The following is a 27,561-nucleotide window of genomic DNA, read 5'->3' on the forward strand; positions in this document are numbered from 1 at the left end:
GTCTTAATTGCACACTTGTTTCGGTTAGCCGACGCAATTAATTTTAGAAAGGACTATTCACCCCCCTCTAGTCTGCCATCTCGACCCTACAAGTGGTATCAGAGTGAGGTTTCTCATTTGTGGTCTTCACTGACCCGAGAGGATGGCGTCTAAAGGGCTAGATGTTTGTGAGACACATATTTTTATGGCACAAACTTTGCACTTTGAAAAAATCATATGCTTGATCATTTTCGTACAAAGGAACCTAAATTTTGATGGGTTGTCACAAGTGGTCTCACTCATATCTTGGACCATAAAAATCTCACCAAAGCTCAAAGAGTTCTCTATGAATTTGATGCACATGCTTGTTGCTGTCTAATGGATGCTTTAAGCTTTGATTTGATGAAACAAGTAAACATCAAGGGGACCGCTTGTGAGATATGGGAGTCCATCAAGGAAACCTTCGGTGATTCCTCCACATGGGATGATGGCAAATTCAAGAAGGAGGATAAGCCCAAGAAGGAGGTGCATAAGTGTGTTGAGCATGACCACAACTTGGTGATTGTGGAAGATTGCTCCGCCTCATGGTCAAGTGATGATGATGATGATCGATCTACTACAAATTCACTTGACAAGGTTGATGATGATGCCACAAGTGTTGCAAGTGATGATGCTACCCCATGCACACTTGATGGTGATGATGGTTCATGCTCAAGCCATGATAAAGATGCTACTACAAGCTCTCCAACTATATCACCACATTGCTTCATATCACAAGGTGACACCAAGGTAACAAATGATAATGTGGTTGATCATGTTGATTCATATGATGAGCTTGTTAGTAGACTTACTAGTATGACCATGTCTTTAAAAAATAAGAAAGCTAAAACATTGAACTTAGAAAGCTAAAACATTGGTTGCCTTGTTATTGAGCATTGATAGTGAGCTTAGGTGGCTTTGTGCTTTTGCTTACTAGCATGTGTAGGAGTTTTCTTTTGCTTAAAGTACTAGTGGCATAGGTTTGTGTGACATTGCTTCTAGAATTGGTTAGGTGAGCTCTAGCTAGCCCAACATCTTTGTTGCTTAATTAGTATTTTTGAAAGGTGCTAGAGAACATAGATAGATGTGTGTAGTCTTGGCTAGACCGATAGTCTTAATTCCGCACTTATTTTGGTTAGCTGACTTAATTAATTTTAGAAAGGACTATTCACCCCCCTCTAGTCCGCCATCTTGACCCTACAGCAGGGCTACCCCCCATGCTGTAACAGCTCCCAGCCATCACCTCTCCACTTCGGCGCCACCCAAATGGATGGGAGCAACAGTTCGACGAGGGCACAGTCCAAGGGAGATGGTGGACAACCATAGCAATTCAAAGACCTGACAGGAATAGCTAGAGAGATTGTGTTCTTGCTAAAATGCTTGATATTTGTTTGTGCACTTATAGTAGTGACCAATTTGTATGGAATTATAAAGAGTGGGTGATGAGTGTGCTTTCTGTACTTGTAGCACTTGTGTGCTGAAATGAATGAATGAAAGTACTCATCGGTGACTTGTGTCATATACCGTGTCATGTGTGCTCTGTCTTTTGTGACCAATTTTATATAAAGTTTTGATAGAATTTTGGACATCATTTTGACTGAATTTTGATAGAGTTTTGACTGAATTTTGACAGAATTTCAACACATTTTAGCACATAAGTAGTCAACACATATCATAATGACATACATGAGATCTTCATACATGGTAGAAGTTCAAATATAAGGTCCATGATTGCTCAAAAGACAGAAAACATAAAAGTTCAAACACAAAGTTCACACATGAGACATACTGACATAACTAAAAATACATATGACTTCACACGAGTCACAATTTTCAGGTGGTCTTCTTTTTCCTTGGCATCAGCTTCTTTGTACTTGTCTCCTTTGTTGTTTTTCCCTGGGTGTTGTAGGGAGTACTTGTGCCTTCTCCCATTAGACCGTGCATTGGCTGAGCACTTATGCCTTCTCCCAGCACACTGTGCATTGACTGAGCACTTGTTTCTTCCTCTATCAAAAGCGGAAGTTGTCTGACATTTAAAAAAAGTAAGTAATTAATGAAACATAATATTGGACATATGAATGAATAACAAAATACTGGACACTTGTACCTTCGTGTCAACCTATTAGGACTATCCTGCAGCACTGTTTTTCTGGTTCTGGTGGGACTTGTGACTGGTAAGACTTGGCCACATTCATTGTCAGGCTCCTCAGAAACATGTTATTTTGCCCTCTTTATAGGGATCTTAGCATTTTGGCCATACTTAGTAGTATTTGCCCTAACCTTCCTTTTTGGTGGCTTCTTGGTCCCATTAAGTTTGCACTTGTAGCTAGTTTCTCTATGTCCCAATTCTCCACATCTCTTGCATTTTCTTTTCCCTCTAATAAGTTGCCTCTTTCCTTTAGCAGCCTCAATGGCCTTCAATTCAGTATTTTTGTCAGCTTCATTTGCAACCTCTTTGGCAACCTTCTTGGTTTTGCCACCACTGTCTCCTTCCAAACAACCTTTAATTCTCAGTTTCCTATACCTTCTGATACCTTTTTTGTCAAATGGTGCCCCAACAGGAAAAGGAATATCAACTTTCAGCCACTGTGTCTTATCTGGAAGTGGTTCTATCAGCCTCTTGTATGCATTTTTGAATCTCTGCATGGAGTAATAGTCATGAACGAAGTCCTCCAACTTTACATCAGCACTCTGTTGGGCTGTTATCAAGACCAAAGCATGCCGGTAAGGCTTTCTAGTGTGCTGCCATTCAAGACAGGTACATTCATGCAAGTATGACTTGACAACATGTCTATTATATGTGCTGGTAGTGTCATGTACTTCTGTAGCAAAACATCCTAACTTCACAACGGTCAGGTTTCCTAATCCCCTAGTCCTTGCTTTCAGTATAGATAGGATAGCAGATAGGATCTTATTCTCAAGTCTCTCTGAAATCAACGTTCTCTTGTTCCATAATACCATTATCATCTCTCTATTTTTGTCAGCAAGCTCAACTACAGGAAGATCCTTCTAATCTCAAATCCAATTATTAAAAGACTTTGCAAGATTGTTGGTAACATAGTCGCACTTAATTTCTTGATTGAAAGCACTTTTCATTCACAATAATTTGTGGTGGTTGTGAAGCCATTCCAATACTTCATGGCAAACTGTCACAATTTGATGGAAGAAATATTGAAAAACTTCAGGCCTATATGTCCTTTTTGCATGATACATTTTTGAAAAAAATATATCCACTAAATCTTTTTATGAAATTCTGCATTAGATGCCTAAAGCATTCTCTATGCTTAGCATTAGGGAAGACATCTTTAACAGCTTTCTCTAGTCCTTTGCATGCATCAGTGCAAAATAGCAAGTAGTGGTATGTTTCCTATTGCTTTGTGTAGCTGAGCCATGAACCATGTCCAGTTATCTATTATTTCCCCATCTATGGAACCAAAAGCAAGAGGGTACATCCAATTATAATAATCTATTGCAACAGCTGCAGTCAAATGTCCATTCCACCTATCATTAAGTGCAGTTGAGTCTATGCTCAGATAAGGTCTACATCCCTTAAAAACCCTCAATGCAAGGACTTAATGCACAAAAAAATATGTGGAAGTAAACCTTGCTATCTACATCCTTTAAGTCAATTTCAATCACACTACCTGGTGATCGCTTCAATACCTCTGCCCTCCAGTTGAACAACATTTGGAAGCTCTCCTCCCAGCTGCCAAATATTTCCCTCAAGGCAATATTCCTTCCCCTCACCACTGTGTCATAGTGAATTTCACACTTGTGTTTGTCTTGTAGCTCCCGTTGCAATTCTTTAGGGCCCATGTTGGGAGTCTTCTTAAGGTAGTGAATAGGCTTTGATGCTACTCAGCCACTTGTTGGAGTGGTGGTCTTCCTCCTTGCACTAGAAGTGTATGTATACTGAGAAATCAAACATGTGACCTGCAAAATACCAATAAGTTAGATATTGATCAGCAACAAAATAAATGGAGAAAAAATGTTAGCCACAAGTTAAACACCTTAATTGTTGCCCCCATCAGGTTGCCTCCTTCCAACAATATGACATGGGCAACCTTCTGCATTGCAATCCCCAATGTACCGTTGTGGCTCAGATTTTCATTATGTGCAGCTCGAACTCCTCATTTATTGCAAACTGCCTCATAGCCAATCCGAATTCTTTCATGTTAGGGTACACAGTGCCAATGTCCATACAAGGGTTGTTTGGGTCATAGACTAAGATTCTCTCCCCTGCACATGATCGCCAACAGGAATGACAGCCCCAGTTATGTCAACCTCCTCCTCAATAGTGGCATTCCTATTTTTAGGCCTGTTTTCCCTCTCTGTAGAAGCATGCTGCTCTTGAGATCAATGTTCATCATCCTCGGTTCTCAAACCCAACAGAGAAAATAATTGATCCTCGTCAATTATTTCTTGCCTGCCCTCACCCTCTTCATCATTTCTGTCAACAATCTGCAGGCTGTCCCATTCAACACCTCCATAGTATTCTATAGCCAATGTATTGACACTAACATCACCACATCCATGGTCTACAGCCGGTGCATTGTCACCAACATCACAACTGTCTGCGACAGCATCTAATCTAAGCTCAGGCTCCACATTGAGCCTGGCTAAAGCAAATGCAAGGAAGATAGTTAAAATTCTATCGAACTATGTTAGAGGACTACAAATACAAGAGAGAGAAAGAGTGCATACCGAGGAATTAGATCGCTCCAACTGCAATCCATGGCCGCAGCAGGGTTGGGCTGTGAGGATGCACCAGCCTGCCCCCACGGCCTAGGGCAGAGCTGAGGCGGCGGCGGCGGGGGGGGGGGGGGGGGAGATCTCAGCGGGGGCGGCACCTGGCCTAGGGCGGCGTCGGCACTTGGATGGACTGGGGCGGAGGCGGGAGGCGGCGACGGCGCTAGCAGCTTGCGCCTGGGAAGGGAGGCCACAGGCATCGATCCGTTTTGACGGACGGGAACAGTGACTACTATCCTACAAGGAGAAAGCAGACAGGGGTAGAAGTAAAAGGATGTATCTTCTTCTTTTTTCCACGAATTAAACTCTCTAAAATATATTTTAGCGGGTCACATCAGCTTTATAATAACAAATGAGCCAAATCATTTTACGGGACGGTAAAAGTGGGAAACCAGTTTTTTTTTAAATGAAGTGTGAAATGCCAAAATCTCCTAACCGGTGGCATCAATCACCCATTCACTGCCCCCCAGGCGTTGCTCTTGCGCAGCAATAAAGCCACCACCTCCTCTCGCTCCGCCGCCGCCGCCGCCTCCCTGTCGCCCACCACACCTCAGTCCCAAACCCCCGCCGCCGCGGAAAAACCCTAGGCGACCATGGACGCCGCGGCGCTGGAGTCGCTCATCCTGGACCTGCACGCCATCGAGGCCGTGAAGCTGGGCTCCTTCGTGCTCAAGTCCGGCATCACCTCGCCCATCTACCTGGACCTCCGCGCGCTCGTCTCCCATCCGCGCCTGCTCTCCTCCGTCGCCTCGCTCCTCCACGCGCTCCCCGCCACGCGCCCCTACGGCCTCGTCTGCGGCGTCCCCTACACCGCGCTCCCCATCGCCGCCGTGCTCTCCGTCGACCGCTCCATCCCCATGCTCATGCGCCGCAAGGAGGTCAAGGCGCACGGCACCGCCAAGTCCATCGAGGGCTCCTTCCGCCCCGGGGACACCGTCCTCATCATCGAGGACCTCGTCACCAGCGGCGCCTCCGTGCTCGAGACCGCCGCCCCACTCCGCGCCGAGGGCCTCGTCGTCGCCGACGCCGTCGTCGTCGTCGACCGCGAGCAGGGCGGCAGGGAGAACCTCGCCGCGAATGGGATCACGCTGCACTCGCTCATGACCCTCACCGAGGTGCTTGCCGTGCTGCTCAAGCACGGCAAGGTGACCGAGGAGAAGGCGCAGGAGGTGAGGCAGTTCCTCGACGCCAACAGGAAGGTGGCGGTGCCGGGGGCGGTGCCTGTTAAACCCAGGGTGCTCAGGAAGCCATATTCGGAGAGGGCGAAACTGGCCGCCAACCCTATGGGGAAGAAGCTCTTCGAGCTGATGGAGGCCAAGCAGACCAACCTGTGTGTCGCTGCTGATGTTGGGACAGCAAAGGAACTCCTTGAGCTGGCTGACAAGGTAGGAGCGGAACTTTATTTAGTACTAGTTTTGGACTTCTGATGTTGGTTGGTACAAGGCTTATTTAAGACTTATTAAAGACTTAATCGAATAGACCAACATGACTTGATTTATACTCTTGGACGCACATAATTAGCTAACTTTTCAAAATATTTTCAAGAATTTATACTCTTCGATGCACACTAAGTAGGAATGCAATTTATAGGTGCAACACAATTTTGGCGCTGTGACCTTGTGTACTATTGTGCAATAGGCATTTGCAGAAGTTCTTGATCTGTTAATTTTAGGTATGTGAAAATATTGAGAAATGAATTGGTGCCATATGTCTTCAACATTTGGCATTGTGAGTAGTGTATCCTGATTCAGTCATCATATCACATCATACCATTTTGTTTGCTTACATGCCTTTTGAATTTGCAAAAAAATAGTAAAATCAGTAAGAATTAGACAGTTGTGTTCTTGTTCTCAATTCTCACGTCTTTTGGAAGGATGAGTCTCTGGATTTGATATGTACATGTACTTACACTATTTTCCAACTGTTTTGCAGGTTGGCCCTCAAATTTGTATGTTGAAAACCCATGTGGATATATTATCTGATTTTACACCAGATTTTGGCTCTAAGCTCCACTCGGTATGTCCTCTCATGATGATATACTGGTTTTTGTTCATATTGCTTTTTGTGTTTTAACAAAAAAACAGATGTAGGTTATTTTATTTCTAGCACATTCATTGTTGTGATGGTGTCATCTAGTCTGCAACAATGCATCCAAGTGTCCTTGAGTAGACACCATGCCTTTTGGCCTGGATCAGGAACGGATGTGTGAGCAACTGAAAATGGGTCACTAATGGCCATGTTCCTAGCATTCTGTGCTTGCAACTGTGGTCTGTGGGTTTGTGTACGTGTGTTGTGTGTGTGGGGGTGGGTGGGGGTGGGGGTGGGGGGGTATTTTGGTACTCCTTTGCCCTCTCATTTTCTTTTTATTCATCTTTAAAGAGAACCTCGTTGTGGTGGGAGTTGTGCATGCATTAGGAGGTAAGGCAGCTGGTGATATTAGGATGGAGCAGATGACTTAGATAGTCTACTGGCTTTAGTGGGAATGGAGTGGACCCAGGAAAGAGCAAGGACTGTGCAACTGGAGATGTGCTCACCTGCTTGGGAGGGTGCTAAGCCTTTGTTCATGGCATGACTTTGAGCTGTTAGTTTATAGAGTTAGTGGAGATTCTTTGGGCCAGACTGGTGCTACAGCCCCCCTAGCACCGTTCTTAGCTCTGCACCTTAGTGTGATACTGGCCTATCTAAGTGTCTTGTGTGGCTCATATGTACATGTGCTAGTATATTGTTCAAATTTGGTAGGTGGCCTGTCTAGTCACCTGGTTTTACTTGCACCTTGAGCTGCTGACTGTCCGGAGTGTCAAAGCAACTATCAGCAGAATACATTGTCTCTGATGATACAATTATATTAGGTAGTACTCCCTGTGTTCCAAATTAAAGTTCACTTAGCCTACCCCAACTTGCTTGGGACTGAAAGGCTATGTTGTTGTTGTTGTTTGGATTTGTCCTAAGGCAAACTTTTCTAACTTTGACTAAGCTTATAGAAAAATCTACCAACATCTACAATATCTAGTTAGTTCCATAAATAAATTCTTCTTCATTAAACATATGTTTTGATATTGCGTTTATTTGAACTTGTAGATGCTAATATATTTTTCTAAAAGCTTGGTCAAAGTAGAGAACTTTTTTTACAGAGGCAAACCCTGCATTTACAGAAAGTTAGAGAACTTACTTATGTCAAAACCAAACTGAACTATAATTTGGAATGGAGGGAGTACGTTTGATTTCTGCTATGATTAGAAGTTTCTTTGATCCATTCAGTGTCCCCTGTAATGGTTTCCATATTCCTATAATATTTTCACTTTGGGAACAATCTACCTATTCCAAAGATAATGTCAGAATTTCCTAAACCATATTTTGTTTGATAAACTACCAGATGTATTTTCTGTGATAACAACGAAATATTTGCTATTTAAGATGCTTAAATCGTTACCTGACTTGCCTTTTACACGTCTCCTCTTTATTTAATGTGGTTCCTATCTTTCTGTTGAAGATTGCTGAGAAGCACAACTTTTTGATCTTCGAAGACCGCAAGTTTGCTGACATTGGAAATACAGTAACCATGCAATATGAAGGGTGAGAAAAGAACTTTGGTATCTACATGCTCACTTGTATGTTGCATCTTTATATTTGTGCGCTATAATTTTTTTTTCCTGCTTTGGTTCAGAGGAATATTCCGCATATTGGACTGGGCCGATATTGTTAATGCGCATATAGTACCTGGACCTGGAATCGTAGATGGCTTGAAGCTGAAGGTATCTAATGCTTTTATGTATATTACTTGCATGGCAACTATTAGTACTGACTTGAATAAGTTACTGTTGCATATAAGAATAGCTGATGAATCATGGTACTCACATCAACTGTTGTGTTCTGGCCTTGAAGGGTTTGCCTAAAGGAAGAGGACTACTTCTGCTCGTTGAGATGAGCTCTGCTGGCAACCTTGCTCATGGAGATTACACTGCTGCTGCTGTAAAGATTGCTGAGCAACATTCTGACTTTGTGATGGGATTTATCTCAGTAAATCCTGCATCTTGGTCAGTAACACCATCAAGCCCGGCGTTTATCCATGCCACACCTGGAGTTCAGATGGTCGCTGGAGGAGATGATCTTGGGCAACAATACAACACTCCTGAGTCTGTAAGTACAACTGTGCCTGTACTGTCTGCTTGTGTGGCTATTGGAATATTGGTGTTTGTTCATACATCCTAGTGCTTTTAGTTTGCTATACCTGTGCACATCCTTGCAAAATTTGAATTTGGTAACATCACTACATTATACAATTTGCAAAGCATCAGTTTTGTTGGTAGGCAGGTTTTCCTTTGACCATGTGGAAGTATATTTAGATCATAATGGCCACAGCCATTAAAATACTGTCATTTTGTTTAGTACCAAAATTTTACTTCACATATTGTTGAAGCTGTGTTGATATATATTTTGGCATGGACAAATATTGCTGCTGTGAGACTATTCCCCTTTTGAAAAGTTCAAATCAAATCTTGATATATGCTTCAGTTGGATGTTTTCTTGCCTAAATCGTTTATGACAATCTGAGTACTTTTTTCCCTCCTAACATTAGCATTCCCTGATATATCATGGATTTGCAATTCAGGTGATAAACTACAGGGGCAGCGACATAATCATAGTTGGACGCGGGATTATAAAAGCTAGCGATCCTATGAAGACGGCATGGGAGTACCGCTTGCAAGGGTGGCAGGCATACAAGAACAGCTTGCTATGAGGGTGCGCCATAAGCATTCCGAGTGGGCAAATCCAAGCGTTTGGCATAATAAGAGCATGCGGAAAGGTCCCCCGACAGTTGTGTCAGGACCTAATTGCAATCAGACTCACTGCAGAGGAGACTCATCGGGAGCATACTACATCATCGTTTGTGTTAGAATAATTTCCTCTTAGTTCACTCTGTTCTTAACAACAAGAACTTGTTGTTCACTCTGTTCTTGTTGTTTGAGTTATTAGGCATTGTGATGCCTGTGGTGGGTTAGATCGTCTTATTGACACTCTGGGTTACCTCCGGACTCCCGAGCAATGTGATGCTGTAGATGCCGAAAATCGTATGAGTCCACGTGTGCTTAACTTGGCCTTCGCGTAATGCTTTGCCGCCTGAAACCTGAACCGGGTTGGTAGGCGGTAGCCAGCCGCCGCGATTGCTTGATTACCAGTCTAGCTTATCAGATTGCTTTTTTTTTTCACCACAAATCAGCTTCAGCCGCAGGGTCTGGCTCATCAGATGCAGTGTTTTTTTTTTCACCACAAATCAGCTTCAGTCCGCATAAACCATAAACCTCATTTGTCTTCAGCCGCTGATTCCGCTGTAAAAAAAAATACTTTTCACGCTCGCCGCTTGTGCAGATACCGCTGCAAAAACTTGTCACGTGCGGGTGGCGCATCGTCGTTCTCACTTCTCGGTTCTCGCACGGTCACACCGGACGAGTGACGACAGGCCTCAACTACCGTTGGCGCAGTCCGCCGCTCCGGTGTGGGCCTGTAGAAGAGCATTTCTACACGTAGTACTCATTTCCACAGAGAAAAATGTCGAGACAGCTCTGTTCGCTTAGAACTGCTTCAGGAGTATTCTTTAGCGAACGAAGAATATTTTTCTCTCACAACAAATTAGTATAAATATCAGTATAAGCTAAATTTTAGCGAAACGAACAGAGCCGTTTTTACATGCAACTTGTGGTTGTGGTGTTCATGGGAGTCATGGCAAACGAGATGAAGGTTAATTTGATTTCTCAGTAGGATTTTCAAAATGAATTTTTGCGCTTTGATTTTTCAGTAGATTTTCAAAATGGATTGTTGCGCTTGAGCGTCTGGGCGCTGCCTTTCTTCCCCGCTAGTCTGTACTCTGTAGCCTACTAGCCTCCGCTCGCTCGCACAGCAGTCAGCCACTAGCCCACTATACCCACGCTCAGACAGTCAGACAAGCGCAAACCCCGCCCGGCGCCCGCCCACCAACACCGGCGCCAAGGAGGCGCTGATCCTGGACCTGCACGCGGTGGAGGCCGTGAAGCTGGGCACTTTCGTGCTAAAATCCGGGATCACCTCCCCGATCTACCTGGACCTGCGCGTGCTCGTCTCGCACCCGCGCCTGCTCGCCTCCGTCGCGTCCCTCCTCGGCGCGCTCCCGGCCACGCGCCCCAAAGACCTCCTCTGCGGCGTGCCCTACAAGGCGCTGCCCTTCGCGGCCGCGCTCTCCGTCGCCGCCTCCGTGCCCATGCTGCTCAGCCGCTACGACACCAAGCGCGTCGAGGGCGCCTACCGAGCATCCCAGACGGTGCTCATCGTCGAGGACCTCGTCACCAGCGGCGCCTTCGTGCTCGAGACCGTGGGCCCGCTCCGCGCCGAGGGGCTCGTGGTCGCCGATGCCGTCGTCGTCATCGACCGCGAGCAAGGTGGGCGGGAGAACCTCGCCGCTAACGGGGTCGCGCTGCACTCGCTCATGACCCTCACGGAGATGCTCGCCGTGTTGGTGAGCCACGGGAGGGTGGGCGAGGAGAAGGTCGCCGAGGTCAGGCGGTTCCTTGACGCCAACAGGAAGGTGGCGGTGCCCGGTGTGCCTGCTGGACCGCCCAAGCAGTCGGCTGCTACTGCTAGGAGGAAGTCCTTTGCGGAGAGGGCCGGGTTGGCCACGAACCCCATGGGGAGGAAGCTGTTCGAGGTGATGGAGGTGAAGCAGAGCAACTTGTGTGTTGCGGCGGAGTTGGGACAGCGAAAGAGCTACTTGAGCTTGCTGACAAGGTATACATGCCATTAGTTCTTGTGTTGCTTGGTATTTCTATTGTTGATATTTTTTTTCACTTGCTAATAGTGGTTTAATTTGTTTGCCCCACATGTGTAGGTTGGTCCAGAGATTTGTATGTTGAAAACTCATGTTTATATCTTGTCTGATTTTACACCGGATTTTGGGGCCAAGCTTCGCACAGTATGTTCTCTTCTGACAGCATTTTCCTTATCTTCTCTTTTGTTGTATTACTGATCATCATTCTTGTATTGGATGACATGTTTTGGTTTCTATGTTTACGAAAAGGATGGTAGTGTCCATAATAATAGCCCAGTTGGACTTCTGAAGTTGTACTTTGTCTGTCACAAATCAGATGTGGCTCCTCTCATTATCAGTTGTACTGAAAGACAAAATTCCTATATCAGGCCAACCTAGTTGTTCTTTAGCTTGATTTTATTCATTACTAGAGGTGTTTTGGGTGTTCCTGTTCCAATTGCTGAAGCTATACTCTGCATCTGGTTACTGCATAGCTTACTCGGTATTGCACTGATTCTTAACTTCCAATTGAAGATTGCTGGGAAGCACAACTTTCTGATCTTTGAAGACCTCAAGTTTGCTGACATTGGGAACACAGTAACTATGCAATCTGAAGGGTGAGAATGAAGAATTATAAACTATTTATCTTTATTTTCCTTATACATTTGTGTGATATACTTAGACTTTTTCTTTTTACTTTGGTTCAGAGGTATATTCCGCATATTAGACTGGGTGGATATTATTAATGCGCATATAGTTCCTGGACCTGGGATTGTAGATGGCTTGAAGCTGAAGGTACTTTATAACATATATACATAGGCCTTACACAACTTCTGAGTTAATTAAAGATAATAGTTGATGTTGCAGCTGCTAATAGCTCATACATGTGTTGCTCACAGTAACTATTGTGTTCTGGCATTGAAGGGTTTGCCTAAAGGAAGGGGCCTATTTTTGCTCGCTGAAATGAGCTCAGCTGGCAACCTTGCTTATGGAGATTACACTGCTGCGGCTGTAAAGATTGCCAAGCAATATCCTGACTTTGTAATAGGATTTATATCAGTAAATCCTGCATCTTGGTCACCAGCACCGTCGAGCCCAGCATTTATCCATGCCACTCCTGGAGTTCAGATGGCTGCTGGAGGAGATGCCCTTGGGCAACATTATGACATTCCCTTTTCTGTAAGTGTGCTTTTGCCATTCGATTCTCGTGTGACTGCTCCATGCTGTGGTGTTTTGTTCAGAAATCTTCAAAATTATTATATATCTTCAAAATTGCTAGGTTAGATTAGTTATACTACCTTATACAGCGGTGCCAGTTCTTGAAAGTTTTAAATAAAAATGGCACCACCTTAAAAGGTGGGCATCAGTTTGACAATATGAAAGTACATGTAGATAATATTGGCTATAAGTATTATAATATATACTTGCACTGCTGAGTGCTCCTATATTTTAAACGATGACAGTAGTGCAGTACTGTAAACAAACATCAACATAACTTCAGTATTTCTGGTTTGTTAAAAGAATAGATATTGGATGTGTTTAGAATATAGATACCCCCTTTAACTTGCAAACTGAATAATAATATGTTTCTTCTTTATTTATATTGAGACTTTGTCAGAGGATGTCATAAGACTAGCCTAGTTCTTCTTTGTTCTTTACTTCCGTGATATGAACTTCTGACATGAGATTAGTGCTATTCAAAACAAAGAATAAACTTCTTAGGAGACTTCATTTAACTGTAAAACTGTACCGTGTGTTTTGATTCACACAAAAATTATCCCTCTGCTCAAACTTGCGTGCCTTGGCATATCATGAAGACATGAACTGTGTGCTTGAATGTTGAATTATCTTGTGGCCCACTCTGTTTGATGTCTACGTCATAATCTTTTCTTTTCATTTTAATCTGGTAGTTTAGCTTGCTAATTTAAGTGGATATACGTTGGTAGGAAATTTCAATGGTATTCGTTTGGGTCTGATTTCTGAAAGCTTCAGACTTCATGACGATGAGCATCGGAGGGATTGGGGAGGGGGACGAGGTAGACGCAGTGGAGAGGGCGTAGAGCTCCCAAGCCGTCCCCCTGGTTGTCGCCGTCGACGCCGACGACGTACGACTCGCCGTCCCCATAGCCCTGGTGGTTGTCGACGTCGTCGCACTCGCACATCTCAATCACAGCCATTTCTCGTCTTCGTCGAGTCTCTGCAGATGCACGGCCTGGAGGAGGTCCGTCTAGCCGGCTTGGTGCGGCATCAATGTTTTTTTAGGCGCTAGGCGGTTTCTAGGCGGTGACCCATCGCCTAGCGCCTAGGCGCGCCTAGGCAGGCCTAGGCGTTTTCTAGGCGTTTTCTAGGCGTTTTGACATTTTTTGTATCTCAGCATATATAGCTAAATAAATTATATAAATATAGTAGCTGAGTGAATTTTATAAAAAGAGAGAAGGTCCAATAGACATACCTTAGTTGATAGAAAAGCGATGTTCATGCTTAGTTCATAGTTGATACTGAGAAATGGTATATCATGCTGCATTGAAATTGCTTGAATGGTCAGCACGGGAAAGCAATGATCATTACTGCTGTCATTAGGATTGTAACAGTATGAAGGTGGCTTATTTCCTGGTAAGAAGATGGGACCATCAGATTTCAAGCAGAAGCAGCTATGTCTTGCAACAGATTGATTCAGTTGGAAGTACTTACCCGCCCACTTATGTGAACATATGGATCACTTTCACCAATGACAACAGTAGAAGATAAACCAACTGAAGTATGTAACATGCTATATACAAGTGGAGAACAGACCAATGTGATGTCCTGCAGGCTGCAGCAATACAAGTGGAGAACAGACCATATCAGTAGTTAAATATAAATGGACAGCAGACCATATGAAATAGGAAAGAGCAGGTTAGGTACTTATCTCAATGATCTTAGCCCTTTCCTATCCATCGGACATTATCAGCAGCAAATGATAGCCATTTGAAACCACAAACATGTAGGGATAACAGTAGCAGCAAAGAAAATTAAATGGTACAGAACAACACATAATTCAGTTCTTAAAATACAGAACACAGGCACACAGACTGCACTACTGCAGGAGTTCCAAGTTCATAAGTTAAAGATACAATTAAAAGATAAACATGACATGATAAAGCCCCACTGCCATATCTTCTTCAATAGGGTTCCATATATTCATCCTCATCTTCATCAAACTCTTCTTCTTCGGAGTCAAATTCTTCTCCTTCATAAAGCTGCCTCACTCTTGCACTTCTACGCAGCTCAAGTTGTTGGTCTGCTCCTACTGCTTCTCCAATAACAGACCAAGTTATCCCTGTACCTTCCATCTCCTCATCTTCCTCATCTCTATAGACAACTATTGCACAATCATCTCCATCCTCATACAAAAAACCTTGAGCTTCGGTTGTCTCACTAGACAAGAGAACATCAGTAGTTTTCTTTGACGCTATCCTTTCTTTCTTATTAAGCAACTTGGAATTGAATTGAATAAAGACCAATTTGTTGAGTCGGGTTGTAGTAAGCCTATTTCTCTTCTTAGTGTGTATCTACAAATTAAACATGAGAGCATATAAATATTTTCATTCCTGTAAGTTTACTGCTGAAATCTGGACAGTAGATAGGGACTAACCATTTCAAATGTACTCCAATTTCTTTCACAACCAGAAGAGCTTGATGTCAGAGATAGGATCCTTGTTGCCAACTTCTGTAAAGCGGGCGTTTCAGTTCCATACAGCCGCCACCAAGATGCTGAAATAAATGAGCAGAAACTATATAACAGCCATGCAAAATGCAATAGCACTGGATAACAAGATTATGCAGTTAGCACTGGATAACAAGATTATGCAGTTACTACTGGATAACAGCCATCAATGTACTCATCAATAGCACTGTACTGTTACTACTCTATGAAGTTACTTAGACCATGAGTGTGCTTACAGATTATGCAACTCATGTATTTAGAAGCTAGCATAGTGAGTTACTTTTTCATAGGCCACTTAAATAGTTAACAGATATGAGTTACCTGGGTTGTACTCAAATTTTTCACAAGTCTTTGCAAGCTTCTTGTTAAATGGTCCTTCTCTATTACGAAACTTGTCTAGTTCAGTGTTGACAGCCTGATCTTGCTTGTCCTCATCATGATGATAAAAAGTCTCTACACAGCTCATAAAACCTACTGTTATTGTGGCATCATCAAAGATTGATGGGTTGCCATAGCTGTAGTATGGATTCAGCAGCAAATGCAATGGAGAATCAAGTCTTCCTTTCATCTTCTTGTCAATAATAGCAATAACTTCGTTGTAGCGGGACTGAACATTGCCATAGGCTTCCTTGATCTCTCTCTTTGCCTTCAGTAGTTCTCCATATATGAAACCCATTGATGGCTTCACATCCCCATCAACCAAACGAAGAACTTTGACCAATGGCTCAAAAACACTCAAACACAGCTTCACATCCTTCCAAAAGGTTGGACTCAATATTGTTGCTGTTGCATCTTTTCCCTTTTTTGACTTCACATCCTTCAATGTGTCCCACCTATTATGAACCACCATCTTTCTTAGTTGGTCCTTCTTCTCTAGTATGCTGTTCAAAGTGAGAAAAGCTGAAGCAAACCTAGTCACTCCTGGCCTTATTATCTCTCTCCCCTCTGTGAAGTATCTCAAGCACTCCAATGTTCTTGTGTGCCCATAGACAAATATGGTTAATGCCTTTGCTTGGTCAATCACCTTCTTGAACCGTGGCATGTTGCCAACTCCTTGGAGCATTAAATTGATTGTGTGAGTTGCACAAGAGGTCCAAAAGATGTTTGGTCTCTTCTCAAGCATTAGCTTCTTTGCTCCCATATTGTTAGAAGCATTGTCTGTCACTACTTGCACCACATCATCCGGACCAATGTCTTCAATTGCTTTGTCCACTAGTTCAAATATGACTTCACTTGTGTGTGACACATCTGACATCTCTTGTGAGCTGACAAAACTGGATCCATCAGCACAGTTAGTGCACAGGTTCATTATACTTCTCCTCTTCCTATCTGACCAAGCATCAGTCATAACAGAGCACCCATTCTTCACCTTCTCAGCCTCACGTTCTTGTAGCAAACTCTTGGTTCTTGCATATTCTTCATCTAGCAAACTCTCTCGCAGATCACGCAGAGATGGAGGTTCAAGTCCAGAACCAAACTGTCCAATTGCTTCACACATTTGCTTGAACTCATCATTGTCACAAGCATTGAATGATATGGCTACATATGATACAAAAAAGTGTAATTAACTAATTAGTGTGTAGTTCAGGCATGTATTCAAATTTGAAATGTAAAACAGAAATACATAATATTAAATTACCATGTGTATATGCCCATCTTGCAATATATTTATGCACCTCATGTGTTCTTTGTTTCCAAAGTTCCTTGTTCAGCTTCTGTTGCTTCAAAGACTCAGATTTTGTTGCTTTAGGATCAATAGCACGTGTCCACTTATCAATGGGTCCTAATTTGTGAGGCTCTGAACTTCCAACACAAGTCACTTCATCATCCTCAGTTCCAACCCGAGAAACATTCACGTCTTCTCTAAGCTCTAGTTCACGAACAGCCTGCTCCTTCCTCTTCCTTTTTGAATCTTCTAGTGATTTCTTGCACTTGTCTTTAGCCTCCTGTGTGCTCTTCTTGCATTTCTTCGCATTTGTTCCAACATTGGCCACATGTTCCTTCAACCGATGGACCCCTCCTTGGCTCCGATGACCACAGAATTTGCACTCCACCTTGTCCTTGTTGTTTGCATCCACTAGAAACCCATACTCCCATCCAACATCATCTGAATTCCTTTTCAGGACATTCACCTCCTCCCGAGATGTAACACCAGTTTCAGTTTGAGGAGCACATTGTTGGACCGACATTCTACATGAAGAGCAGTAGAGGCATGTGAAATTAGTCCTGCAGCACTACTTATAAATTTAGATAAAAAGCCACTGATAAAAAGCCACTGAGTATTTCATTCCCCTTATGAAAACTAATCCAGCAGGACTAATTTAGAAGATGCTCCTCATGTTTAGAAGATGCTCTAATCCAGCAGTTTAGAAGATAACTTGTACTCCTAAGATTGATAACCAGGTCATGGTAGCACACAAGTTCAGCTAATAGCAACCTAGTTAACTAAGAATGACTAGGCTGTGTTGAAGCAATAGCTCAGGCTGCTCAGCTCAGTTGGTAGAGCCTTGAGCGGACGCCCAACAGGGCTGCAACCCAGTTAACTAACTACGAGCACAGCACAGCCGAGAGCAGAGGAGAGAGGAGCAGGGGGCGGGCAGACCTCACGTCCTCACCTTGCCTTGGGGTTCCCGAGCGCCTGGGCCAGGGGTAGCGAGAAGGTCACCACCGGTGGCGGCCCGGCGAGGAGGGGCCGCACGAGAGCTCCAAGGGCGACGGCGGGCCTGCGGACGGGGCGCACGGGGCGGATCCGGCGGACGGGGCGGACGGGGCGGATCCGGCGGACGGCGAGGAGGGGCCGCACGGGAGCTCCAGGGGCGGCGGGCCTGCGGACGGGGCGCACGGGGCGCACGGGTCGGATCCGGCGGACGGGGCGGATCCGGCGGACGGCGAGGAGGGGCAGCACGGGAGCTCCAGGGGCGGCGGCGAGCTCGGGTCTTTGACTCTCTCACTCTCTCTCTCTAATCCTCTCTACAACCCGCGCTCTTTTCTTCCAGCGCGGGCGCTTCCTTTCCCGCGCACCCGGCTTCTCGCGCGCGCTCCCGCCTGCTCCTGCCCGCCAAAACGCGCTCGTGCTCCCGCCGCCTAGGCGCCGCCTCCTCCGCCTACTCGACGCCCAGGCGCCGCGGAACTCCGCGGAGGCGCGCCCAGCGCCTAGAGGTGCGCCTCACCCCCTAGGCCCCGCGGGAAGGCTCCGCCTTGCGCCTGGGCGCGCCTAGGCGAGCGCGGAACCTCGCCTTGTTTTTCATTGTGCGGCATCGTGTGCGTTTCTTGCTCCTCGTTCCGAGGAGACGAGGAGGGGAAAGCCAGAGAGGAGAGAGAGAGCGGGCGGGCGGGATGGCGGGGCTTAAATAATTTCAGGGGAGGGGAGCCCTGATGGGGAGCAGGTGGGTTGACAGGTGGGCCCCGTCAGTCAGCCTCATGTACAGAGAGGGCTGACCGTGGGCCCTACGACGCTGTCTCTCTATCCTCGCCAAGGGTCTACTGCCCCTGCCGCCGCCGCCGCTCGCTTCCTCCTCCCCTGCGGCGGCGGCGGCGGCCTGGCGGGCACTGCCGCACAGTCGCCGCCTCTTTGTCATCCCCTGCAATGCCTCCTCTCCGTGTGCCATGTCCTCGCCGCGCCGGTGATTCACTCCGCTCCGCCTCTCTGTCAGGCCCTGATGGCTCCGCTCCGTTCGACCCCTGCGCCCCTCGATGAACAGCACGCCAACGCCACCCGACTGCCCGTGCCTTGACGGCCGCCTCCACTAAAACCTCCTGCTACATCCGTAGTCGGTCTCGTCTTTCATGTGCAGCCGCCTACACCTGTTGTGTGATGAATTTTGGTATTTGGCAAGTAAGTCTTCTGCTGGTTGACGCTACCCGTGTATGCGAATTTGGTTGCCCTCCCCCTCTTTTGTTATGACGACGGTTTCCATGAACTTGGGGGAAAATGTATAAATACAACTTGTTTCATTGGTTCATCATAATGCAGATATTATCTTCAGATGATTACCTGAAAAATAACATCTGATTGAATCCTGATTGGCATCAACTTGTGATTGAATAGATCTAATGGACCATAATTTCGCCTTAACAATTTTATCGAAAACTTTGCATTGTGTTTGAAGGTTTATTGTTTCATATGCACCATATCCATTTGATGTTAACATTTGACTAAACCATGCTTTTATTATTAGGACGGGGTTGTTCTTGGGGGCAGGCACAAGGGCAAGTGAGGGGCCTATAGTTGCTGATAAGAACTGTGAGAAGATTCACTTTATGGCACCAAACATATATTGCTTGATGATCATCATCATCAACAACAACAACAATAATATAGCCTTTCAGTCCCAAGCAAGTTGGGGTAGGCTAGAGTTGAAACCCATCAAGAGTCCCAAGTCACGGTTCAGACACTTCAATAACTGCTTTCTAAGCACTCCTATTGAAACATAGATCTCTAGGTATGTTCCAAGCTTTCAAATATCTTTTTATTGCCTCTCCCATGTCAATTTCGGTCTTCCTCTACATCTCCTCATATTATTAGCTTGGCTTAGACTCCACAATGCACTGATACCTTTGGAGGTCTCCTTTGGACATGGACAAACAACCTCAACCGATGTTGGACAAGCTGTTTTTCAATTGGTGCTACCCCTAGGCGATCACGTATATCATCGCTCCGAACTCGGTCCATTCTTGTGTGACCATAAATCCATCGCAACATACGCATTTCTGCAACACTCCGTTGTTGAACATGTCGAATCTTTGTAGACCAACATTCTGCTCCATACAACATAGCCGGACCAAATTATTCAGAGCCATTTGAAGGTAGCTCAAAGCCATCAGAAAATTTATGCGGACAAGCAAAGAAGGCCCTTGCAATTTGAAGTTGGTGATCATGTGTATCTCAAGGTATCTCCCATGAGAGGTGTACACCGATTTGGTGTCCATGGAAAGCTAGCCCCTTGCTATGTTGGACCTTACAAGATTTTGGTCCGGTGTGGTTCTGTTGCCTATTGTATCTAGCTCCCGGATCTTTTGTCAGCAGTGCATAATATCTTCCATGTTTCCTAGTTAAAGAAATGTTTGCGGGTCCCCGATGAAGCTATGGAAATTGAAGGACTTCCTCTCCAGCCTGACTTGTCTTATATTGAGCATCCTGTCAAGATCTTAGATAAAAAAGAAAGAGTGACTAGAAACAATGTGGTGAAGTTTTATAAAGTTTAGTGGCAAAATCACTTAGAGGATGAAGCAACGTGGGAGCAAGAAAGCTATATCTTGAAGCATTATCACCACCTTCTTTCTAGTTCACCGAGGTAATTGTTTAAATTAGAATTTATTTCTTATCTCTTTTCCCCACTCTAGGCACATGAAATCTAGGGACAAGATTTTGTTTAAGGGGGTACATTTGTAACATCCTCGGTGTTACACCGTAAATCATTTACTAAAATATGTCATGAGCATCATGTTTATGTGTTAATGCATGTAATAGAGTGTGTATATCAATTTCTGTAACTCGAAACGAAACAGAAATGTGAAACGAAAGTTGATTTGATAGTCATGTTATATCACTTAGGGTTTAAAACCAATTTTTATTAAGCAAAAATGCTATAGAACATGTATGTGATACTTAAATAAAGTTTGAAGTATAAACTTTATAGATGACAGTGAAATACTTGCGATTGAAAAATGATATTACCAGCTAATATTTTCACTAGCTTAGAAATCGTAAATGGAAATCAAATTCAACTCTAAAACTTAGGAATTTTCAAGTCTGTCAACAATTAGACACTGCTATGTTTAGCAATTTATGGTGAGAGATTAAGTTAAGGAGTGGTGTAGTGTTATAGCTTGACTTGGTAGTCTCATGTGCCATCTTGAGCATGGTAAAGATGGTTTAGGTTTAGGAGCAACCGTTTGGTCGTGTTGAGCACTTTAAAATTCGCGCGCGTTACCGGTTCATGGCTAGTTGGTTGCGTGTCCGCGATCACCACTGCTCCTCGCGTCGCGACGCTGCCGCTGCCGTTGCATCATCGTCGTGTCCGCGCCGGTCCACTGCACCTCTGCGCTGTTGCCGGTCCTGTGCTTGTTGCCTCTGCCTCGCGCACGTGGGCGAGCCACCGTCGCCATACCATTTATGGCACTACGGCGCGCGGGCCACGTCGGTCGGACGCACACACACTTTGTCCGTAGCGTTGGTGTGTGGGTCTCCTATGCTCGCCGCACACGTCCCGCCAAGGCGTGGATGAGCCGAGCTCAGCTGCCGCGCTGTCTCTTTCTTTCCCTCTTTCTGCCTCTATTTTTCCACCGCCGTCATGTCGTGTCATGGTGAAGCCAGAGAGCGAGCGCCTCTCTTCAATTCCTCATGCTCGCATCTCGGCCTTCACGTCCCCTCTCCAGCCAACCTACCCTGCCTTGACTCGCGTCACACCAAGCTCTAATTTTGGAGCTTTGCCCACTGCCCGCGCCGTGGCCAGCCTCCACCACTTCATCCCGCGCAAATTCCTCTGCACCACTAGCTAGCCTGGGCTCCCTCTTCATCGTACGCACGCTAGTCGCAGCTCTTGTGTCGCCTCCTCACTGCTGACGCGGTCGTGCCTTTGCGGTCCGCCGTTCACCTCATAGTGCGCACATGGCCAGCTTCACTCAGGTCATCTCTGGCCGAGCCAGCTTCTCGGTAAGGTCACTGGCGAGTCATCGTTGCTCACCCGCTACCCCTACCACCTTGTTGCTACGGCTCACCTGAACGCTGTCGCCATTGTCATAGGATGCCCGCCGTCCTAGAGAGGTCCTTCTACGGCATCCTGGCTCGTGCAACCGCTGCCCATCGTCTCACGTCGAACCCTAGGTGAGCGTCGGCCTCGTAGATAGGTCAGCGGAGGTCCCGTGTGGCCGGCGTAAGCGCTAGTGTCACCACTCACCATGTCAGAGCGCGCGGGGATAGCCGAGGACCTTGCCGTTGAAAAGAGGAGAAAGATCAGATGGTTCTGTTACAAAGTCGCTGTCTATAGAAATAGTAACGTGGATTGCGGGTTGTTTTGCTCATAGTCCAGGGGCATTTTTACAAGAGTGACGGCGGGCGCGGGCTTCCTCGCCGCGGGCCGCCTTCGCCCGTGGGTCGCGCCTCGCCTATGGACCGCCGCGCACTCGCGCGTGCGTGTTGCGCCATGTGGGCCGCGTTGGGCCGAAAGCAGTTTACCTTTTTCGTGGAGAATAGAAATAGCTTTTCATTTGTATTTCTGAGCTAAACTTTGGTAAATCATATAAAATCACGTAGGTATCCAAAAATTGTGAAACAAATTTTGTTAAGTTCCTAAAATTGTGCTCTATCTGTTAGTGTATTTAGTTCATATATGTGCTTGTTGATATCAGGAGTTATTAAATCATTTGAGTGCTTAATAATATTAGGTTAAATATTGTAGGATTTTTTGTGGTAAAATGGTGATAGCTTTAGCTTTGAAATTTTACAGTAGCTTCATGGTATTATTATGTGCTCCCTGTAATTTTTGTAGCTTTAGAATAGACTTAATATAAGGGTAGTTAAATGCTCTTTGTTTCAAATATACACTAAATTATTAGTAGAAATAAAGATATATCCTTCATTTGAAAAGCTAGGTGTTTGAACCCAACACTTTACTTGATAAAGATGATAGTTATCTTAGCATCTTAGTCATTAGAGCTAGCTTAGTAGCTTACCATATGTATTCTTATTTTAAGAGTTGCTGTTGCCGAAATGCGAAGTGTTGCATCATCATCGCATGCATGTAGAAAACGAGTTGGTGGAGATCGTGACCATCGGAGATCATGAGTTTGAGGAGGTGATTGAGAAGTACGAGGAGGAGATTCTCATGCAGGAGGAGGTCCTGGAGCCACCACTGACTGACTGAGCTGACACTGCACCTGTCCAAGACAAGCACCGGTGCATAACTCTTATTTTGAATGATCAATGGATATACATATGTGATGTGCATTTACATTACAGGATTTATATTGAAACTACATGCATAGATAAACTACCTATGAGTCCTACTAGCATAGGTCGAGTAACTGCTATGCTTAGGCTATCAGTAGCATAACCTGTCGTTACTCACAATAGGTGATTATTATTATCATCCTCATGATAAAATGGTAAAAAGAATAGAGACCGGGTAGAGATATGGTACGGGTATTGGTGGGTGTAATAGGTTGTGTCCCGCAACCAACGGGGCATAGCTTGGTTACACTATTTTCCCTGTCCGTGTCGGTTAAGGATCGGTCGTTGCATTGAATTCTAGTCAGGTCACAGACTTATTATCCTGAGCACATACTTGTTTGTAGGAGCAGGAAAGGCTCGTTGCTCTCTTGTTGTGGGTTTCGACTCTTTCTAGATCGACTGATTGGAGGTGGGGATGGTGGATGTCTAAGCACCACACTGAGTCTGGAACTCAGATGTGGGAGCTTGGAGTCTAAGTTTGGACGGTGACCTAGACCCCTTGACAGGAGAGTGGTGGGTTGGTCCTGTTTGTGCCTGAGGTACAAGCAGTGCGTGTGTTTCAAGGTACCCAGCTGGGCTACATTGATTCTTGAATCGCCATATAATACGGTATGACTTGTCTACGATCTAGTACCGTAGTAAGAACTAAAAAATGAAAGGTGGTGAAATGGATATGATTGCTCAACTCTTGCTTGAAAATAGAACATGTGCTTATATAGAATGGTTAGCTAATGAACTAATCAAACTGCTAATAAAACACATACATAAGGATTCACTATTAGTAATGCTTTTTGCAAAAGGAAACCCAGCAAACAATAAAGCTTATCATATCCTTTAGAGTCGGGAAATTATTCTCACTAGTCGGGTAAGTCTTGCGAGTACATTGTGTACTCAGGGTTTATTTACCCCTGTTGCAGGTGTAGCTTGAGGAATGACTGTTGTGTGGAGGATTGTTCTGATGGGCACAGATGGATCCTTGTATCTTATCGCTAGATGATTATTTCAATTCCGCTGTTTAAATTCCGCACTCTGAACTTGGTATTGTAATAATGTATTTCTGAGAACTCTTGTTGTATGAAATGGACTAAGTATTATAAACTCGTTCTCATTATTGGATCCTGGAGGAAAAACGTAGATTGTTCGAGTTCTCCCTTGGGGTGTGTTCAACGAAACCGTCCGATGTAGCTAGCTTTCGAGGTGCTTAGGGTCTGGTGGAAGATGAGCGCCTCCAAAAGCGTGCTATTCTAGGTGGTTCTGCCACACGATTGCACATGTACCTTCTGAAGAGGTCTCGTATGTAGCTGCAGCCCCAAGTAGTGGCATGGAAATGATTCTCTTGTCCGTGGGAAGGAGGCCAAAACATGGTCGAGGTCAACCTCTTTGCATCTGATCGGGTGGACTGAACTTTTATGCAGGTTTATGTGCAAACCCAACAATGTGTCGAACGCGTGCAAGATTGTCATGGTGGCCTCGATGTCCTCCTTGGTTGGGTTAATGAATATTGCTGCGTCATCAGCATACATGGAAGTTCTCCATCTGGTCACGGGTAAAAGAAGATGGGAGAGCATCCCTTATTGCGTTGCCATGTTCAACAGGCGCTGCAACGGATCAATGGCTAGAATGAAGTGCCCTGTTCGTTTGGCTGATAAGCCATAGCTGAAAGTACTGTTGGCTGATTTGTTGTGAGAGAAAAATACTGTTCGTTGGCTGAAAAAGTACGGCTTATAAGCCAAGCGAATAGGGCGAAGAGCATGGGCGAAAGAGGGTCTCCCCGTCGGACTCCCATCCTATGACTGAAGGCCGGTCCTGCTGGCCATTGAGAAGCACTTTTAATGAGCCGGTGCGGAAAAGGATTGACACCCATTCATGCCAACGTAGTCCGAAGCCAAGCGCATGTAATACTTCCAGCATGTAGGGCCAGCTAACCGTGCCGAAGGCTTTGTGAATATCTAGTTTCAAGAAGATTGTAGGCATCTTTTGTTTATGCATGGTCCGCACCAAGTTTTGTACATAGAGGAAGTTATCATGGATGCTCCTTTTTCTTGATGAAGGCGCTTTGGCACTTTGATACCAAAGAGTAGAGAACAAGGGCCAACCTATTTGCCAATAGCTTGGCGAACAGCTTCGCAACACTATGAATGAGACTGATTGGCCTGAAGTCAGTCACTCGCGTTGCGTCCAATTTCTTTGGGAGAAGGATAATATTCACCAAGTTTAGCAGCTCGAAATCTTGGGAGTTTAGCATGAAAATGCTGTTCAAAGCCACAGTGACGTCCTCCTTGATTATTTCCCAGTAGGCTTTGAAAAAGGCACCTGTGAAACTATCCGGAACCGGCGCTTTGTCGGGCGGCATGGAGTTTATCGTGTTTTTTATCTCTTCCTGCGTGAATGGCACTTCAAGCATGGAGAGGTCTCTTGGGACGTAGCCAAGTGCATTCCAATCGAAGGTCCTTGTTCTCGGTGCCATTGAGCCAAGGTGGTTTGACAAATAATCTGCCACCACCTTTTCTTTGTCTTTGTGAGATACAGCAACCCCCCCCCCCCCCCCCCACCCCCCACCCCCCACCACCATTAGTGTGCAGGTAGTGAACGGCGGTAGTTTTTCCTCAGCCTTGTGCTGGCTCTGATACGAATTTTTTTGTGTTGGCGTCTCCACTTCGGATGTACGCTAGTCTCGAACGCTGTTCGATCCTTGATTTTTCGATAGCAGCAAGCCCAATGCTTCTAGCCTTTAACTGTCTGCGAAGCTGCAGCTCCTGGGGCGTGAGCGTCCTAGTTTCCTGTGTCGCCTCAAGCTGTAATAGCACTTCTTTGACGATTGCCAGCTGCAGCCTTGTGTCTCCAATTTTTTCTTTGCGCCATCTCTTAATTCCTTTAGCCACTCCTACCAGTTTCGTGTTCAGCCGCTTGAGAGGCAAAGCCGAATGGACGGGTCTGCTCCAAATTTGCTATACAAATTCAGCGAAGCCTTCCACATTTATCCAGAAATTCTCAAAGCGGAAGGACAGATTTTTGTAGTGTTCGAGCTCTCCCTGCAGAAGGAGTGGGGTATGGTCCGAGATGAGAGAAGGGAGGGAGTGGAGGAAACATGTTGGGAAGGTTAGCTCCCAGTCTAGGGTGCAGAACAGCCTATCAATCCTTGTGAGCGTCGGCCTTTCATGTTCATTGCTCCAGGTAAAACGGCGTCCATTGAGCCTGATCTCCTTTAGGTTCAGCTCATCGATCGCCGCTTTGAAGGCACCCATTAGACGGCGGTTTAGGTTGGTGTTGTTCTTGTCTTCCGCCTGATAGATGAGGTTGAAATCGTCTAGGATCAGCCACCTCCCATTTGCCGGCCTGGGGATAGCTTTCAGCTCTTGCAAGAACTGTAGCCTCTCGGCGTCCCCCTGCGGACCATAGACCACTGTTATCTGCCACGAGGCCCCATCTGCTCTCATGGTGCAAGTTGCCGGTACAGCATTTGTGGACAGGTGGTAGTTGGAGAGGTCAAAGTAATCCTCATTAACTGCAAGGAGGATCCCGCACCTTGTCTGGGCAGCCGGAATATAGATATGCCCTTTAGCTTGCAAACTGAATAATAATATGTTTCCTTTTCATTTATATTGAGAGGCCAACTAGAAATTTTCAGTCTCATGCCATAAGACTAGCCTAGTTCTTCTTCTTTCTTACTCGAGTGATATGAACTTCTGACATGAGATCAGTGTTATTCAAAACAAAGAATAAACTTCTTAGGAGACTGCATTTAAGTATTTAACTGTAAACTGTACCGTGTGTTTTGAATTTTTGATTCACACTCAAATTATCCCTCTTCTCACTTGTGTGCCTTGGCATGTTATGAACTGTGTGCTCGAGTGTTGAATTATCTTGCAGCCAACTCTCTTTGATGTCTACGTCATAGTCTTTTCTGTTCATTTTAATCTGGTAGTTTTGCTTGCTAATTTTAGTGGATATACGTTAGTAGGAAATTTTAATTGTATTCGTTTGGGTCTGATTTCTGAAAGCTTCAGAGTTTTTCTTTCAAATGCATTACACTGTTCTATGAGCTTTCCTGACTTGCAACACTGTGTGATACCAGGTCATAAACGATAGAGACAGTGATATAATTATAGTCGGACGAGGGATTATAAAGGCCAGTAACCCTGCAGAGACCGCGAGGGTGGCAGGCGTATCAATCCAGGCTGTCTTGAGGAGGATGTTTAAGCAACTCTCCAAACGTAGCCGGAGGACATTCGGGCGAGTGTTGATGTAACAAGTGTATGCCCATCATTGTCACGCAGTGATTTTCAGAAATGGTTCTGACTCTAACCCCGGAAGCTAGAATTTGAAATAAGGTATATGTGTCTCTCATTGGCATGCAGTATT

At 45.2% G+C, this 27,561-nt stretch overlaps 2 protein-coding genes and 1 pseudogene across 3 annotated transcripts; 2 read left to right on the top strand and 1 right to left on the bottom strand.

Moving 5' to 3' along the window:
- Nucleotides 1-5,193: 5,193 nt before the first annotated feature.
- Nucleotides 5,194-9,834, top strand: LOC136454022 (uridine 5'-monophosphate synthase-like). Its single transcript, XM_066454576.1, has 6 exons — nucleotides 5,194-6,152; nucleotides 6,700-6,783; nucleotides 8,258-8,340; nucleotides 8,432-8,519; nucleotides 8,650-8,904; nucleotides 9,377-9,834. The coding sequence occupies exons 1-6, from the start codon at nucleotides 5,361-5,363 to the stop codon at nucleotides 9,503-9,505; spliced, it is 1,431 nt and encodes a 476-aa protein (XP_066310673.1). The 5' UTR covers nucleotides 5,194-5,360; the 3' UTR covers nucleotides 9,506-9,834.
- Nucleotides 9,835-10,864: 1,030 nt separating this feature from the next.
- Nucleotides 10,865-27,448, top strand: LOC136451105 (uridine 5'-monophosphate synthase-like; annotated as a pseudogene).
- LOC136451103 (uncharacterized) lies at nucleotides 13,790-18,472 on the bottom strand. 2 transcript variants are annotated; one of them, XM_066451846.1, is made up of 6 exons: nucleotides 17,869-18,472; nucleotides 16,888-17,438; nucleotides 15,570-16,787; nucleotides 15,177-15,295; nucleotides 14,234-15,093; nucleotides 13,790-14,152 (listed from the first exon to the last, which is right to left on the bottom strand). In XM_066451846.1, exons 2-5 carry the CDS (start codon nucleotides 17,435-17,437, stop codon nucleotides 14,704-14,706), a joined length of 2,277 nt encoding a protein of 758 aa, XP_066307943.1. In that variant the 5' UTR covers nucleotide 17,438; nucleotides 17,869-18,472; the 3' UTR covers nucleotides 13,790-14,152; nucleotides 14,234-14,703. The 2 variants fall into 2 exon arrangements, with proteins under 2 accessions (XP_066307943.1, XP_066307944.1); XM_066451847.1 differs by lacking the exon at nucleotides 17,869-18,472 and having other exon boundaries at nucleotides 13,790-15,093; nucleotides 16,888-17,804.
- Nucleotides 27,449-27,561: the final 113 nt, after the last annotated feature.

Source organism: Miscanthus floridulus, chromosome 5 (assembly GCF_019320115.1).
Source record: "Miscanthus floridulus cultivar M001 chromosome 5, ASM1932011v1, whole genome shotgun sequence".
In the NCBI taxonomy this organism is placed as follows: Eukaryota; Viridiplantae; Streptophyta; class Magnoliopsida; order Poales; family Poaceae; genus Miscanthus; species Miscanthus floridulus.